Source organism: Microcaecilia unicolor, chromosome 1 (genome assembly GCF_901765095.1).
Source record: "Microcaecilia unicolor chromosome 1, aMicUni1.1, whole genome shotgun sequence".
Lineage (NCBI taxonomy): Eukaryota > Metazoa > Chordata > Amphibia > Gymnophiona > Siphonopidae > Microcaecilia > Microcaecilia unicolor.
Genome location: NC_044031.1, coordinates 19,427,238 through 19,445,166, shown reverse-complemented (window position 1 = coordinate 19,445,166; position 17,929 = coordinate 19,427,238). Strand labels below are relative to the sequence as shown.

General features: G+C 48.3%; 1 protein-coding gene across 1 annotated transcript in view; it reads left to right on the top strand.

Annotated features, from left to right (window-relative positions):
* LOC115459884 (zinc finger protein 624-like) overlaps positions 1-17,929 on the top strand; it is a 155,838-nt gene that overhangs the window by 81,509 nt on the left and 56,400 nt on the right. The window contains exon 4 of the mRNA XM_030189738.1: positions 1,357-2,292. Coding sequence (XP_030045598.1) covers positions 1,357-2,292 — 936 coding nt within the window. The remainder of the gene's footprint in view (positions 1-1,356; positions 2,293-17,929) is intronic.

The window sequence follows — 17,929 nt, the reverse complement described above, 5'->3', positions numbered from 1 at the left end:
ACCGGAGGGGTAGGGCGCAACAGCTCTCCCAGAATCTCTGTGAGAACGGCCCGGAGGCTCTCGTTCAGAGCGGCTGCAGAGAAAGGCATGGAGGTCGATGCAGGCGTCGACGTCAGAACCTGTTCCGGGCGTGGAGGCTGTTCCGGGCTGTCCAGAGTGGAGCGCATCGACACCTCCTGAACAGAGGGTGAGCGGTCCTCTCGGTGCCGATGCCTGCTGGGTGCCGACTCCCTCGGCGACCCAGAGCTCTCGGTGCCGACACGGGGAGGGGACCGGTGTCGATGCTTCTTCGACTTCTTCCGAAGCATGTCACCGGAGCTCCCCGGCACCGACGAGGAGGACGTAGAATCCATCCGTCGCTTCCTCGGGGCCGAGACCGAAGAGGGTCGATCTCGGGGGGGCTGTACCGCAGGAGCCCTCAGGGTAGGAGGAGACCCACCCGAGGGCTCACCGCCACCAGCAGGGGAATGGACATCCCTCACCTGCACTCCACTCGATGCACCACCGTCCGACGACATCAGGAGACGAGGTCCCGGTACCACCGACGTCGATGCAGCTATCCGATGTCTCGGCGCCGATGCCTCGATGCACTCGATGCACTGGCAGCCAAGGGTGAAGGTCTGGATGCTGATGACGTCGATGCACACGATGACCCCGGTGCCGATGCCGACGAAGAGCCCGAGAACAAAACGTTCCACTGGGCTAATCTCGCTACTTGAGTCCGCCTTTGTAACAGGGAACACAGACTACAGTTCTGGGGACGGTGCTCGGCCCCCAGACACTGAAGACACGAAGAGTGCCTATCAGTGAGCGAGATTACCCGGGCGCACTGGGTGCACTTCTTGAAGCCGCTGGAAGGCTTCGATGTCATGGGCGGAAAAATCACGCCGGCGAAGTCAAAATCCGAAATGACGAATTTGGAGCACCAAAACTTTAAGGGAGAAAAAATCTCAACCGAGGCCGAAAGAAGGCCTACCCCGACGACGAAAGAAAACTTACCGGGGCAAAAACTGGAAATACGGGAAGGGAAAACGAGACCCAAGGGGGTTTTCGGAGCACTTCCCGACAAATTTACAGAACTTTTCCGAAGAAAAACACGTCAATATAAAACGGACGCGCGAGGTCGACTCTCCGGGGCTCGACACGACAAAAAACACAGCCGTACCGAGTGCGGACGAAAGAAGACTGGCCGGCTCGAGCCGGTTTCGGGCGGGAAGACGGCCGCGCATGCGCGGTGCGCGCGGGAGCTAGCAAAGGACTTTGCTAGGAAGATTCCGATTGGAGGGGCTGCCGAGGACGTCACCCATCAGTGAGAACAAGCAGCCTGCTTGTCCTCGGAGAACAATGGCTTTTCAGTATCTACAAAAATGATCATATATGAAGCCAAACGTCTTGCTACAGAGAAAGGCATTGAGGACTTCACTGGATCACCATCATGGTGCCACAGATTTATGAAGAGATGTGGTCTTGCTATGCGCACCAAAAGTAGGATTGCACAAAAAATGCCTATAGAATATGAATCCATGATTGTGTCTTTTCACAAATTTGTACTGGATGCAAGAAAGAAAAATGGATTTGAAATAAGCCAGATTGGGAACATGGATGAAGTCCCGTTAACCTTTGATGTTCCATCAAACAAGACTGTTGATGTGAAAGGTGCCAAAACCATAACCGTGAAAACCTCAGGGCATGAGAAAACCCATTACACGGTTGTGTTGTCCTGCTGTGCAGATGGCACCAAACTGCCACCAATGCTGATTTTCAAGAGAAAAACCATGCTAAAAGAGGCAATCCCAAGAGGAGTTATTGTTCATGTTCATGACAAAGGATGGATGGACGAAAATGGCATGAAGATATGGATAGAAAAAGTGTGGTCCAAACGTCCTGGAGGGCTTCTGAAAAAACCTGCTCTATTAGTGCTTGACCAGTTTAGGGCACATATCACTGAAGCCACAAAAAAGAGATTTAAAGAAGAGAAAACCCATCTAGCCGTAATTCCTGGGGGGCTTAGCAGCCAGTTGCAACCTTTGGACGTTTCCATCAACAAGCCATTTAAAGTTTTAATGAGAGAAGAGTGGAATAAATGGATGGCTGCTGGAAATCATGATCTGACACCAACTGGACGAATGAAGAGGCCCACTTTCACCCAAGTTTGTGAGTGGGTGAAAACCTCATGGCAGTCAGTTAAGGATGAAACCGTTGTGAGGTCCTTCAAAAAATGTGGCATCAGCAATGCCTTAGACGGCTCTGAAGATGACATCCTCTATGAACAGAGTGAAGACAGTGATGCTAGTGATTCTGAGGCCTCATAAATGTGGACAGTAGTGACGAGGAGTTCTTGGGGTTCCCTGATGATTAGAGTAGTTTCTGTACTTAAAGCTTAAAGTCAGTAATAATGGTTGTTAATGCTGCTGTTGAGTTCTGTTTACATTTACATTGGTTAAATATTGTTATTTATGGTATGTTATTAAATATTTTACCCCACGTTTTGCTTCAAACTTTTTTTTTCTATTTTCCTCCTCTAAAACCTAGGTGCGTCTTATGGTCCGGTGCGTCTTATAGTCCGAAAAATACGGTATGTATTTCTTGACCCGAAGAAAATGCAAGAATATACATTATCTAAGGAAAAGGGTGATGCTCCTACCTGAATTCTCACACAGGATAATATGCGTGTAATGCCAACTAGCGAGCAGAATGTGTTCCCCTCTCAGATTATTTGTTTTCAGATTCATATTAATTTCCTGTATCTTGTCCCAAAATTGTGGTCAATGTTTGAAGTTAAAATTGCCTAACCTTGTTAAGGGATAATGTTTCATTTTACTTTATATTTCTGATTTCTTTGCATTTGTATAAATATGAATGTAATATTGAAAATGCATAAATAAATATTTTTAATGTTTAACAGTTTTTATTAACAATTCAGCATGTGAAATAAACATGTACATTCCAATGAATCAAGAGTCAAAGCGCTACACATACTTTTATACAATGGTCACGCAATTCTGCAGTCTAGAATTTTGTAATTACTCCCCTAACCACCTCCCCCTCCCCTCCCAAGCACTGTGATTACGATCTTATTGTGCACTTCACTGCTTAACTAACCCCCATACTCAAAGCTTGGATTCAATGTATTCCACTTTGCTTAATTGTTTTCTACTGACGCTCTGTGCATATCTACATCCTACCCCCCCCTCCTATGTGAGTACAGTTTGTATGGACAGTCGACGCATATCATACACATATATAACACCACCACTATCTCTACATATATTATCCAACTATAGTGGGCCTTTTAACTAATACAGTGCATGCTGCTTCCTGCTAGTTGGTCCCAGTCCCCCTGCCCTTCCATCTTCCGCCTCTCTGCCCCTTCACCTTACTATTTGCAGTGTGGCATATGTTAGAAATCCAGATCAATTCGGCGCAGCATCCATCCTGTGTATCCCTATAAATCCCTTATACAATCTCCTTCCCATCCCCTCCCCACTTACCCCAACTCATTTAACCCCTGACTTCTAGTTCTGGGAGCAAACACATTCAAGTAAGCTTTCCATGTTCTAATAAACTATTGTCGTCGTTTTGCTGTGTACCTGGCACCCTTTGCCTCCCACAACATGAGCTCACGTAGTTTGTTTCTCCAATACCAATACGAGGGTGGGGTGTCTGAGATCCAATGATTTAGTATGCACTTCTTCCCCAGAATGCAGGATTTGCTGAGAAATAATTTCTCTTCTCTGGTCCCTGCAGCCCATATCATCAATGAACTGAACATTATTCGAGCAAAGGTGAACTGAATCCTACATCCCAAGTCTCTGAAACAAAGCGGGCGAGAGCTGTCCAGAAACCCCGAATGGGCCTACACTGCCACATCCCATGAGCTAAGGAGGGCATGAGCGCTGCACACTTCCTACACCTATCCGAGCCTTCTAGTCCCGCATACCACGCTTGTTTGCCCGAAAAATAGGCCCTGTGTATCGATCTAAAATGACATTCTTGCAGTTCTGCATTATGCACTAATTCCTTTAAGCGCTGCCATGACCTGCCCTTCGACTATTCTTCCCCCTACCTCCTTCTCCCAACGTTCAACCACCTCTCCTATAGCCTTCTTAGATTTGAAGTCTCCTAGCGCCTTATGGAACCATGAGATTGATACTTGGCCAGCTGCGTCCCCGCTTAGAAAATCTCTAATTCGCCCCCCAAATGCCAGTGAGTGTTGACCCAGGCAGTCCTCTAATATAATGCGCTAGTTGTAGGTACGCCAGGGTTGTCAGTGGACCTCCCGCACATCGCCCCTCAAACTCCCTCAAGGGCAGCAACTTCCCATCTGTCTGGATGAAATTCTCTAAAAGTGTCACCCCCTTGCTTTCTAGATCTCTAAAAATTTGGTTGTCCCCTCCCGTTGGGAACTCTGCATTCCCTACTATTGATAAGAGGACACTACTCTCTGGATCTTGTCCCCAGAAACCGAGCAGCATCCTCCAAGTGTATCACATGGGCTGCAAAAGTACACTACCTTTTATCTGGATTGGTATTCCCCCTCTTTTTGCGTGCAGCAAATAGCTCAGGGACCATGGTCGAAAATACTCTTGCTCCCATCCTATATCTGTATAGGTTGACGTGCCCAGGACCCAATCTCTCAGGTGTCTTATCAAACAAGCCTGGTTATAATCTTTTATGTCGGGCATACCCAGCCCACCTTTATTCTGTGCGCCGTATACATGCCGCCACCTCATTTTTGGTTTTTTCCCTGCCCAGCAGAACCACGCTACATATCTCTGTAAAGTCTTCAAATTTTTGATCAATAACTTGAGAGGCAGAGTCTGCAGCACGTACAGCCATCTCGGGAATACTATCATTCAGTATAAGTGCACCCTGCCCATGAAGGACACCCACGCCGCCAGTTGCGCTTTGGTGTCCCGGAGAAGCTGTGGAACGTAAGAGCTATATAATTGCGCTGGGTCCATCGGCATGTGAATCCCCAGATATTTAAATGATTCACTTGCTTGACGAAGTGGTGCCTGATCCCATATTGCCCTTCCCACTCTTGCGCTCACTAGAGCCTCCGACTTCTCCAGGTTCAACTCAAACCCCGAGTAATCCCCATATTCCCGTAGGCTTTCCATCAACTGCCCCAGAGAATACTGGGGGTCCGTAATCAATACCAATAAATCGTCCGCAAAGGCGGCAGTTTTAAACTCCTGGTCTTTAATTCGGACTCCCTTTATGTCTGCATTACCGTCTATCTCCCTTAGGAGTGGATCTAAGGTCATCACGAATAAAAGCAGGGAGAGGGGGCATCCCTGTCGGGTTCCCCGACCTATGGAGAACCACTCGGAGCACAAGCCATTTACATTAACTGTCGCCTTGGGGTCCTGATATAGTGTCGCTACTGCTTGCTCAAAAAAACCCTGTAATACCGTAAGCCTTTAGCGTTTCAAACATGAAACCTCAGTCCACTCTGTGGAAAGCTTTTTCGGCATCAAAGCTTATGAGCATAGCCTGCTTTCCATCCCTCCGCACTCTCTCTAATGCCCCTATTATCCTTCTCATATTCTTAATTATTTTCCGACCTTTAACAAAGCCTACCTGCGATTTCTCCAGCACAGATGGAAGGAACCGGGATAACCGGTTGGCTAGTATCTTGGCGATAAATTTTGTCTCTGAGTTCAAGAGGGAGATGGGCCTGTAAGACTCTGGTAGGTGTGCCGGTCTACCCGGCTTTAGTATAACTGTTATATTAGCTTGGTTCAAATGTTTTGGCAACTGCCCCTGTCTGATCACCAAGTTAAACACCTCTGAGAGTATTGTCCCAATTTCAGGTCTAAGCAATTTGTAAAATTCATTGCCCAACCCATCCGGACCCGGTGTTTTACCTAGGGGGCTCTGCTTTAACACCCAGTCCACCTCATCTTCCGTTATTGCCGCGTTTAAGGTCCGCAAATCTGCAGTGCTCAACCGGGGCAGTTCGACACTCCCAAGATAGGCTGCACTGGGTGTAATGATCTCCTCTTGCGGCTTATACAGCTCCTCATAAAAATGTTTAAAGATCTCAGCAATTTCTCTATCCGTATACTTCATCACCCTTTGTTTATTTTCTAATGAGAGCACTTTCCGGGATCCCACCCGCCTATTTATTAGCCGTGCCAAAAAACTTCCCCACTTGTTGGCAAATTTATATAGTTGATATCTATAATATATTGCTGATTTTTGGGCCTTTTGGTGTAACAGCTCATTAAGAGCCTGCTGTGCTTCCAATAAGTGGGCTCGCACTTCCTGCGAGTGCGTGCATCCATATTGCCTCCTCAGCGCTGTCACCCTCTTCTCCAACCTAAGCACTTCCCTCTGCCTTGCCTTCTTCCTGAAACTTGTATATGCTATAGTTTCTTCTCGGAGAACCACTTTCGCGTCTTCCCAGAAAAGCACTGGGTCCTCTCTATGGGCCTCGTTCTCCGCTTGGTACTGTCTCCAGCTATCCATTAGTTGTGGTAAAAACTGACTATCTTTATACAAGTAGGTCAGAAAGCGCCAGGAGAGAGCCCCCTGCGGTTCTCCTTCCACTCTCAGCTCCATGAATACCCAAGCGTGATCGGACACTACTATAGGGCCAATTTTTGTTCTCGTTACTTGTGTTAGTTGCTCCCTTGCAATCAGTATGTAATCAATGCGTGAGAGCGTGGCGTGCGCTCGAGATAAGTGTGTGAAGTCCCGCTCTAGCGGGTTCAGGGTTCTCCACGCGTCCACTACATCCAGGGCCTCCTCCAACATCCCAATGCCCCTCTGAGTCCTGGACAGCTCTCTCCCCGTGGGCCTGGACCGGTCCAACCTGGGATCCATTACTTTGTTAAGGTCCCCTCCCAAAATAACAGCTCCCTCTCCCATGTCCTGTACTCTGCGGAGAAGTTGCCTATAAAACAACCTCTCAAAGTTATTAGGTGCATAGACGTTACACAGCAAAAAAGGTTTCCTATCCAGCTCTATGGACACCAACACATACCTCCCCTGATTATCCTGGATTGTTTTCTTAACTTTTACATGTATTCCCTTCCGAATTAGAATTATTACCCCACCTTTTCCGTCCACCGCTGGGGATCCCATGATTTCTCCCACCCACCAACGCTTCAGCTTCTCATGTTCTACTTGTGACAAGTGGGTTTCTTGCAGAAAGGCTACCGTTGTTTTCTGATCATTAAGTACTTTTAAGATTTTTTGTCTCTTTATTGGGGAATGTACGCCTCCTACGTTCCATGTCACAATCTTTAACTCCAACATCCCCCCCGCTGCGTCTGACACTTCTACCTTCTGATTTTGTACTTTAGTCACCCAAGAGATGTCCCAGGCATCACCTCATGGGCAATCCTTCCCATCTGCTGCCTTAGACCCCCTACAACCATTTCCAGTCATACTCTCCCAGCTCACATACTTCTCTTGCATCCACGTTCGCTCTCCCGACCTGTTGTCTTCTCTCCACTTCTGCCCCCCACCCCGTCCCTCCCTACCCCCACCCCAACATACATTACCCCCAACATGCCTATAGACATTGAACTTCCTTTCCAAGGATTAGGACAGTCTCTTGCAACATCGAGAGCTCCTGCCCTCTTAATGTCCTTGCCGCTTTAATGATCTGGTCCATAACCTCAAAGTCAAACTTGCAAAGTTCAAAACTTGAATCGGCATCAACGTGTGCAACATCCAACCAGGAAGCACTCCATCTTCTCTCCCATATGTGGATAAACTCAGAATCCCTTGACTCCGCTTGAACCGTCTATTTCAACCGCTGTCCTCTCCCCGATCTGGTCCATAACCTCAAAGTCAAACTTGCAAAGTTCAAAACTTGAATCGGCACCAACGTGTGCAACATCCAACCAGGAAGCACTCCATCTTCTCTCCCACGTGTGGGTAAATTCAGAATCCCTTGACTCCACTTGAACTGTCTATTTCAACCGCTGTCCTCTCCCCGCTCTCCTTCCTGTGCTCCTGTCAGCTTGGCAACATAGTCTTTGGCCTCCCGTACTTTGTCAAAATATACTGCCTGGCCATTATTTATTATTTTCAGGCGCGCCGGGTACAGAAGACTAAATTTGTATTTAAGGGCAAACAATTTGGAGCAGATGGGCGCAAACTCCCTCCATGCTGTGGATACCTTCAGCGAATAGTCCTGGAAACAGAGTACTTTAGAGCTTTAGTATTCCAGCTGTTTCCCTGCTCGTACATTTTGAAGCATCTCTACCTTATGTGCGTAGTTTAAGACTTTTAGAATAGTCACTCGTGGCCTGTTCATATTCTCTCTGCGGGGCCCCAGCCTGTGCGCTTTCTTGATTTTCAACTTTCCCGCGAGGCCTGCATTCGCCAGCGATTCCGGGAGCCATTTTTCCAAAAAGGCACCAAGATTCTTATCAGGCACGCTCTCTGGGAGCCCCACTAGCCGCAAGTTGTTCCGCCTCGAGCGGTTTTCTAAGTTTTCTCTCCGCGATTCCATTTCTGCCAGTCTAGAAGCTAATCTTGGCTGCTCCTCCGCCACTTTCCGGATCTCCTCTTCCGCCTGCCCCAAGCGCTGCTGCGCCTCATGGAGGTCTGTCACTATTGCTGCCTGCCGCTCCTCCATCCCATCCAATTTGTCAATGATTAACTGCAGCTTCTGCCCTACTGTTTGTTCCACCGCCGCTTTTACCTCTTCGGTGATTTCAGCAGCCCACAGCGAACTGGGCGAGGGTGAGTCCGGCAAGCCTTTGTCTGCCATCTCGGGAGTCCCCCGGGCGCGCTCTCTCCTTAGGCTCTTTCCGCCCTGATTTTGCCGCCATTCGCTTCTTTACTTTCCTACTATCGTGCCGTTCTTGATGTTTGGTTGGCTCGTACTGCTTTCTGAGCGCAGTTTTGCTGATAAGGACATTTATTTCGAGCGCTGATTAATCAGTGTCCCGGAGCAGCTGCGTCTCCCGCCTCACTGCTCCATTCCCCAACCGGAAGTCCTAAATAAATATATATTTTTTTAAATTACACTCTGTATAGGTAAATGATTTGCCTCCCAATTGGATCCTTTGGTGCCTTTTTAGATCTGAAACCCGAGTGAAGCTTTTATTACACTCTTGTGTCCTGTGTGGATCTTTTGGTGGGCTTTTAGATTTGAAAGGTGAGTGAAGTTTTTTATTACACTCAGTACATATATATGGTTTGTCTTCCGTGTGGATCCGTTGGTGCACTTTCAGATGTGAAAGCCAAGTAAAACTTAAATTACTCAGTACATATATATGGTTTCTCACTTGTGTGGATCCTTTGGTGCACTTTTACAGTTGAAAGTCGAGTAAAGCATTTATTACACTCTGTACATGTATATGCTTTTTCTCCCGTATGGATCTTTTGGTGTATTTTTAGACTTGAAAGTTGAGTGAAGCTTTTATTACACTCTGTACAGGTAAATGATTTGTCTTCCAAGTGGATCCTTTGGTGCCTTTTTAGACTTGAAAGGTAACTGAAGCTATTGTTGCACTCTATACACGTGAATGGTTTGTGCCCCATGTGGATCCTTTGGTGCACTTTTAGATTTGAAAGGTGAAAGAAGCTTTTATTACACTCTGTACAGATAAATGATTTGTCTCCGAAGTGGATCATTTGGTGCACTTTTAGTGTTGAAAGCCGAGTGAAGCTTTTAATACACTCTGTACACGTGAATGGTTTGTGCCCCGTGTGGATCCTTTGGTGCATTTTTAGATTTGAAAGGTGAAAGAAGCTTTTATTACACTCTGTACAGGTAAATGATTTGTCTCCCAAGTGGATCATTTGGTGCACTTTTAGTGTTGAAAGCCGAGTGAAGCTTTTATTACACTTTGTGCAGGTAAATGATTTGTATCCCAAGTGGATCCTTTGGTGCGTTTTTAGAATTGAACGCCGAGTGAAGCTTTTATTACACTCTGTACATGTGAATGGTTTGTGCCCTGTGTGGATCATTTGGTGCGCTTTTAAATTTGAAAGATCAATGAAGCTTTTATTACACTCTGTACAGGTAAATGATTTGTCTCCCAAGTGGATCATTTGGTGTGCTTTTAGACTTGAAAGATGAATGAAGCTTTTATTACACTCTGTACATGTAAATGATTTGTCTCCCAAGTGGATCCTTTGGTGCGTTTTTAGACTTGAACGCCGAGTGAAGATTTTATTACAGTCTTTACAAGTAAATGATTTGTCGCCCAAGCAGACCCTTTGGTGCATTTTTACACTTGAAAGCCGAGTGAAGCTTTTATTACACTCTGTACAGGTAAAAGATTTGTCTCCCAAGTGGATCCTTTGGTGCCTTTTTAGATTTGAAAGTTGACTGAAGCTTTTATTACACTCTGTGCATATGAATGGTTTGTGCCCTGTATGGATCCTTTGGTGCATTTCTAGACTTGAAAGTCGAGTGAAGTTTTTATTACACTCTGTACAGGTAAATGATTTGTCTTCCAATTGGATCCTTTGGTGCCTTTTTAGATTTGAAACCCGAGTGAAGCTTTTATTACACTCTATACCTTTCTTTCCTTGGTGAAATTTAGAAGTCACTTCATCACTGTTATTAGTTTGGAAAGGGCTCTCTACAAGGTGTCTCTGGTGCTCATGGATGTTACTGAGCTCCCTGTCATTTTTCTCACACTTACTGACTCCATCCATTGAGTCTCCAGCAGGGTCTCTTTGCTCCTCTGATTTCTGCTCACAGTTCCTTGTGTTAATCTTCTTACATCCCCGGGAAATAGTCAAACAGTCATTTTCTGAATGTCTTTGAATTTCTTCCAATTCTACAGGATGATCTCCTTGTTTTTTTTCTATCTTCCTTTCTTGGATGATCTGATGATCTGCTGGACATAAATAGAAGGTATTACTCATGTGTTAGAAGACAGTGGTGGTTTCTAAGATATCACCTGTGCAGCATAAGGAGGAGGATAGGATATATTGTGGGATTTTCTAAGCATGGCTTAAGTATTGGTGGGTTTCTTATTTGCACACCATTTTTTGAAGCCTTTGTCTCCAACCACTGCAAGTTTGTGAGATGAGATGTCCCTTAGAAATGGCAATGTGTAGCTATAAGGGCTTTAAAGAATGGGTCTGAATAAGAAAATATCAAAATCTGCTTTTCAGGGAGTTTCTTCCACAGTGATGAAGCAATAACACCTGATCCAGACTCCTACTGAAACACGGCGACTATTGGGTCAAGTTTGTCTCCATCCTAACTTCCAAAAGCAAAAACATGGAGACATATGACAGAAACATCTGCAGCCAATCTGTTTAATTTAGTGTCCGAACATAATTAAAGATGAGCTGTTATAAAGTGCTAGAATAAAAAGGGCCCAATATTCAGTGTACTTACCCAGGCTGAAGTGGCTCCTACCCTAAAACCCTGCTCATTGAATCATGTCTGGATTTTCAGCAGCACCTATCCAGATAGTGCCACTGGAAATCTTGACAGACTATCTCAGTACTATCCAGGTATGACCAGGGCAGTCAGGGTGGAGCCAGGAGTTATCCAAGTAGAAGCAATATGCAGTCCGCTAACCAGGGAACTATGCAGATAAAGTCAGGACAGCAAAAAGGCTATCCTAACTATCTGGGTACTCTTCTGAATATCACCAATACTCAGTTAAGTGCCAGCAGGTGCATTAGGTTCAGACATTTAGCACTGGTATTTGAATATCCAATTATAAAATGATTGTGATGAAAGACATTAAAAAAAAAAACCACTGACTGCTATGAGCTGAATTTTGATCTGTAAATACTTGAGGCATAATAAAGGCAACTTTGTATAAGTCAGTTAAATTGAGAAATGGGCATGTAAGTCAGCACTGATCCACTTACAAAATATGCCTATTTCTACCCCTATTAACCGCTTTGAACCACCATTTGGTGGGAGTTGACAGAGTGTGTGATAGATAGTGTATGAGAGTGAGAGAAAGACACTGACTGTAAGAGAGAGAGCGTGTGTTTGTATGACAGAGATACCTCCCCCCCTCCCTCTCTGGTCTCAGGACTCCCTCCCTCCCCCTCTGTTCTCTGGACCCCCTCCCCCTGCTGCCCTCGCCACCACGCCCCCCCCCGAGGTCGCCGCTGCTCACCCCTCCACCGCCCCCCAGGGTGCCACCGCTCCCTCCCCTCCACCCCCCTCGAGGTCGCTGCAGCCACTGCTCCCCCCTCCACCCCACCCCCCGAGGTCGCCGCCGCTCCCCCCTCCGTCCAACGTCAGCTGCCATTTCTGGCCACTGCTGCTTCTCCTGTTGAGCAGCAGCAGCCGGTACAAAAACAAAAATAGCAAATTAAACCACCAAAAATGTTTTTAAAAAGGAAGCGCGGCACCGCAGGCAGCCATCAGGCATTGGCTGTCAGCTCTGCAGCCGCTCCTCCTCTCACGTCGCTGCCCCTGGAGCAGACCCTGGAGGAGCGCAGCGACATGAGAGGTGAGAGGAGGGACCCGCTGTAGAGAGCCCTGGAGAAGAGAACTCACTACGGGCTAATGAAATATCGTTATCCCCCCCTCCAGCTTCTAAAATCCCTCCGTTTTCAGCAGCAGAGGCAGCAAGGAAAGGAGAGCCGAACACCGCCGGAAGTGTGACTAGTGAGGCCCCTGCACGGATTCCGAACTGCAAAGGAAGCTGCTGGGACAAGAGTCCTCATCGTTTGTGGGGAACCCAGGAAGACAACGGAGGTGAATCTAGAGACGATATGGCTGGTGTTGAAACAAATGGAGACTTCTTTACAGGAGTCCCGAGGTGAAGTAAGTGTTTTAACTGTTAAAGTTGGTGAATTGCAAGGCACAGTAGAAAAGATCCAAACAGATCTCACAGATAGATTTAAAAATCTACAACAAGAAGTAGAACAATTCTCTGAATTTAAGGCTTCTGTTGTAAAAGATAAACTTTTCATTCATAACAAAATAGAACAAATTGAGAACTACAACGGACGATTAAATTTAAGGATTTTGAATTTTCCAAAAACTCCTGGAATTTCACCCTCAGATATGCTTAAGAGATATTCAACTGAGATATTAAAGATGCCCCAGGAAGCGTTTCCTCTATTAAATAAAATTTATTATTTACCTCAGAAGAAAGCGAAGAGGTTGGGCGAACCAGGTGCAGCTGGAGATAAAAGTTTGGATTTGGAGAATATATCGGCAATATTAGAACAATCATTGGACGATATCTGACAAGACAGCGACATTATTAGTCTCGTTCGTTTTTTAACAGGACCTTAATGCCAAGTTACGTTTATATTTTCGAAATTCATCTGCTCTATTTGCTGGAGCCAAAGTTTGGATGTTTCAGGATGTAAAGCGAATGCTACATACCTGTAGAAGGTATTCTCCGAGGACAGCAGGCTGATTGTTCTCACTGATGGGTTGACGTCCTCGGCAGCCCCCTCCATCGGAAAGTTTACTAGCAAAGGCCTTTGCTAGTCCTCGCGCGCCCATGCGCACCGCGCATGCGCGGCCGTCTTCCCGCCCGAAACCGGCTCGAGCCGGCCAGTCCAGTATGTAGCAAGACAATACACTTCAAGGGAAGACTCAACTCCAAAGGGGAGGCGGGCAGGTTTGTGAGAACAATCAGCCTGCTGTCCTCGGAGAATACCTTCTACAGGTATGTAGCATTCGCTTTCTCCGAGGACAAGCAGGCTGCTTGTTCTCACTGATGGGGTATCCCTAGCCCCCAGGCTCACTCAAAACAACAACCATGGTCAATTGGGCCTCGCAACGGCGAGGACATAACTGAAATTGACCTAAAAAATTTACCAACTAACTGAGAGTGCAGCCTGGAACAGAACAAACAGGGCCCTCGGGGGGTGGAGTTGGATCCTAAAGCCCAAACAGGTTCTGAAGAACTGACTGCCCGAACCGACTGTCGCGTCGGGTATCCTGCTGCAGGCAGTAATGAGATGTGAATGTGTGGACAGATGACCACGTCGCAGCTTTGCAAATTTCTTCAATAGAGGCTGACTTCAAGTGGGCTACCGACGCAGCCATGGCTCTAACATTATGAGCCGTGACATGACCCTCAAGAGCCAGCCCCGCCTGGGAGTAAGTGAAGGAAATGCAATCTGCTAGCCAATTGGATATGGTGCGTTTCCCTACAGCCACTCCCCTCCTATTGGGATCAAAAGAAACAAACAATTGGGCGGACTGTCTGTGGGGCTGTGTCCGCTCCAGGTAGAAGGCCAATGCTCTCTTGCAGTCCAATGTGTGCAGCTGACGTTCAGCAGGGCAGGAATGAGGACGGGGAAAGAATGTTGGCAAGACAATTGACTGGTTTAGATGGAACTCCGACACGACCTTTGGCAAGAACTTAGGGTGAGTGCGGAGGACTACTCTGTTATGATGAAATTTGGTGTAAGGGGCCTGGGCTACCAGGGCCTGAAGCTCACTGACTCTACGAGCTGAAGTAACTGCCACCAAGAAAATGACCTTCCAAGTCAAGTACTTCAGATGGCAGGAATTCAGTGGCTCGAAAGGAGGTTTCATCAGCTGGGTGAGAACGACATTGAGATCCCATGACACTGTAGGAGGCTTGACAGGGGGCTTTGACAACAGCAAGCCTCTCATGAAGCGAACAACTAAAGGCTGTCCTGAGATCGGCTTACCTTCCACATGGTAATGGTAAGCACTGATTGCACTACGGTGAACCCTTACAGAGTTGGTCTTGAGACCAGACTCAGACAAGTGCAGAAGGTATTCAAGCAGGGTCTGTGTAGGACAAGAGCGAGGATCTAGGGCCTTGCTGTCACACCAGACGGCAAACCTCCTCCAATGGAAGAAGTAACTTCTCTTAGTGGAATCTTTCCTGGAAGCAAGCAAGATGCGGGAGACACCCTCTGACAGACCCAAAGAGGCAAAGTCTACGCCCTCAACATCCAGGCCGTAAGAGCCAGCGACTGGAGGCTGGGATGCAGAAGTGCCCCTTCGTCCTGTGTGATGAGGGTCGGAAAACACTCCAATCTCCACGGTTCTTCGGAGGACAACTCCAGAAGAAGAGGGAACCAGATCTGACGCGGCCAAAAAGGAGCAATCAGAATCATGGTGCCTCGATCTTGCTTGAGTTTCAACAAAGTCTTCCCCACCAGAGGTATGGGAGGATAAGCATACAGCAGACCCTCCCCCCAGTCCAGGAGGAAGGCATCCGATGCCAGTCTGCCGTGGGCCTGAAGCCTGGAACAGAACTGAGGGACTTTGTGGTTCACTCGAGATGCGAAGAGATCTACCAAGGGGGTGCCCCACACCTGGAAGATCTGTCGTACCACACGGGAATTGAGCGACCACTCGTGAGGTTGCATAATCCTGCTCAACCTGTCGGCCAGACTGTTGTTTACGCCTGCCAGATATGTGGCTTGGAGCCCCATGCCGTGACGGCGAGCCCAGAGCCACATGCTGACGGCTTCCTGACACAGGGGGCGAGATCCGGTGCCCCCCTGCTTGTTGACATAGTACATGGCAACCTGGTTGTCTGTCTGAATTTGGATAATTTGGTGGGACAGCCGATCTCTGAAAGCCTTCAGAGCGTTCCAGATCGCTCGTAACTCCAGAAGATTGATCTGCAGATCGCGTTCCTGGAGGGACCAGCTTCCTTGGGTGTGAAGCCCATCGACATGAGCTCCCCATCCCAGGAGGGACGCATCCGTGGTCAGCACCTTTTGTGGCTGAGGAATTTGGAAGGGACGTCCCAGAGTCAAATTGGAGCAAATCGTCCACCAATATAGGGATTTGAGAAAACTCGTGGACAGGTGGATCACGTCCTCTAGACCCCCGGCGGCCTGATACCACTGGGAGGCTAGGGTCCATTGAGTAGATCTCATGTGAAGGCGGGCCATGGGAGTCACATGAACTGTGGAGGCCATGTGGCCCAGCAATCTCAACATCTGCCGAGCTGTGATCTGCTGGGACGCTCGCACCCGCGAGACGAGGGACAACAAGTTGTTGGCCCTCGTCTCTGGGAGATAGGCGCGAGCCGTCCGAGAATCCAGCAGAGCTCCTATGAATTCGAGTTTCTGCACTGGGAGAAGATGGGACTTTGGATAATTTATCACAAACCCCAGTAGCTCCAGGAGGCGAATAGTCATCTGCATGGACTGCAGGGCTCCTGCCTCGGATGTGTTCTTCACCAGCCAATCTTCGAGATATGGGAACACGTGCACCCCCAGCCTGCGAAGTGCCGCTGCTACTACAGCCAAGCACTTTGTGAACACCCTGGGCGCAGAGGCGAGCCCAAAGGGTAGCACACAGTACTGGAAGTGGCGTGTGCCCAGCTGAAATCGCAGATACTGTCTGTGAGCTGGCAGTATCGGGATGTGAGTGTAGGCATCCTTCAAGTCCAGAGAGCATAGCCAATCGTTTTGCTGAATCATGGGGAGGAGGGTGCCCAGGGAAAGCATCCTGAACTTTTCTTTTACGAGATATTTGTTCAGGGCCCTTAGGTCTAGGATGGGACGCATCCCCCCTGTCTTCTTTTCCACAAGGAAGTACCTGGAATAGAATCCCAGCCCTTCCTGACCGGATGGCACGGGCTCGACCGCATTGGCGCTGAGAAGGGCGGAGAGTTCCTCTGCAAGTACCTGCTTGTGCTGGAAGCTGTAAGACTGAGCTCCCGGTGGACAATTTGGAGGTTTTGAGGCCAAATTGAGGGTGTATCCTTGCCGGACTATTTGCAGAACCCACTGATCGGAGGTTATGAGAGGCCACCTTTGGTGAAAAGCTTTCAACCTCCCTCCGACTGGCAGGTCGCCCGACACTGACACTTGGATGTCGGCTATGCTCTGCTGGAGCCAGTCAAAAGCTCGCCCCTTGCTTTTGCTGGGGAGCCGCGGGGCCTTGTTGAGGCGCACGCTGCTGACGAGAGCGAGCGCACTGGGGCTTAGCCTGGGCCGCAGGCTGTCGGGAAGGAGGATTGTACCTACGCTTACCAGAAGCATAGGGACCAGTCTTCCTTCCCCCGAAAAATCTTCTACCTGTAGAGGTAGATGCTGAAGGCTGCCGGCGGGAGAACTTGTCGAATGCGGTGTCCCGCTGGTGGAGAGACTCTACCACCTGCTCGACTTTTTCCCCAAAAATGTTGTCCGCACGGCAAGGCGAGTCCGCAATCCGCTGCTGGATTCTATTCTCCAGGTCGGCGGCACGCAGCCATGAGAGCCTGCGCATCACCACACCTTGAGCAGCGGCCCTGGACGCAACATCAAAAGTGTTATAAACTCCTCTGGCCAGGAATTTTCTGCACGCCTTCAGCTGCCTGACCACCTCCTGAAAAGGCTTGGCTTGCTCAGGGGGAAGAGCATCAACCAAGCCCGCCAACTGCCGCACATTGTTCCGCATGTGTATGCTCGTGTAGAGCTGGTAAGACTGGATCTTGGCCACGAGCATAGAAGAATGGTAGGCCTTCCTCCCAAAGGAGTCTAAGGTTCTAGGGTCTTTGCCCGGGGGCGCCGAAGCATGCTCCCTAGAACTCTTAGCCTTCTTTAGGGCCAAATCCACAACTCCAGAGTCGTGAGGCAACTGAGTGCGCATCAGCTCTGGGTCCCCATGGATCCGGTACTGGGACTCGATCTTCTTGGGAATGTGGGGATTACTTAATGGCTTGGTCCAGTTCGCAAGCAATGTCTTTTTCAGGACATGATGCAAGGGAACAGTGGACGCTTCCTTAGGTGGAGAAGGATAGTCCAGGAGCTCAAACATTTCAGCCCTGGGCTCGTCCTCCACAACCACCGGGAAGGGGATGGCCGTAGACATCTCCCGGACAAAGGAAGCGAAAGACAGACTCTCAGGAGGAGAAAGCTGCCTTTCAGGAGAGGGAGTGGGATCAGAAGGAAGACCCTCAGACTCCTCGTCAGAGAAATATCTGGGGTCTTCTTCGTCCTCCCACGAGGCCTCACCCTCAGTGTCAGACACAAGTTCACGGACCTGTGTCTGCAACCTCGCCCGGCTCGACTCCGTGGAGCC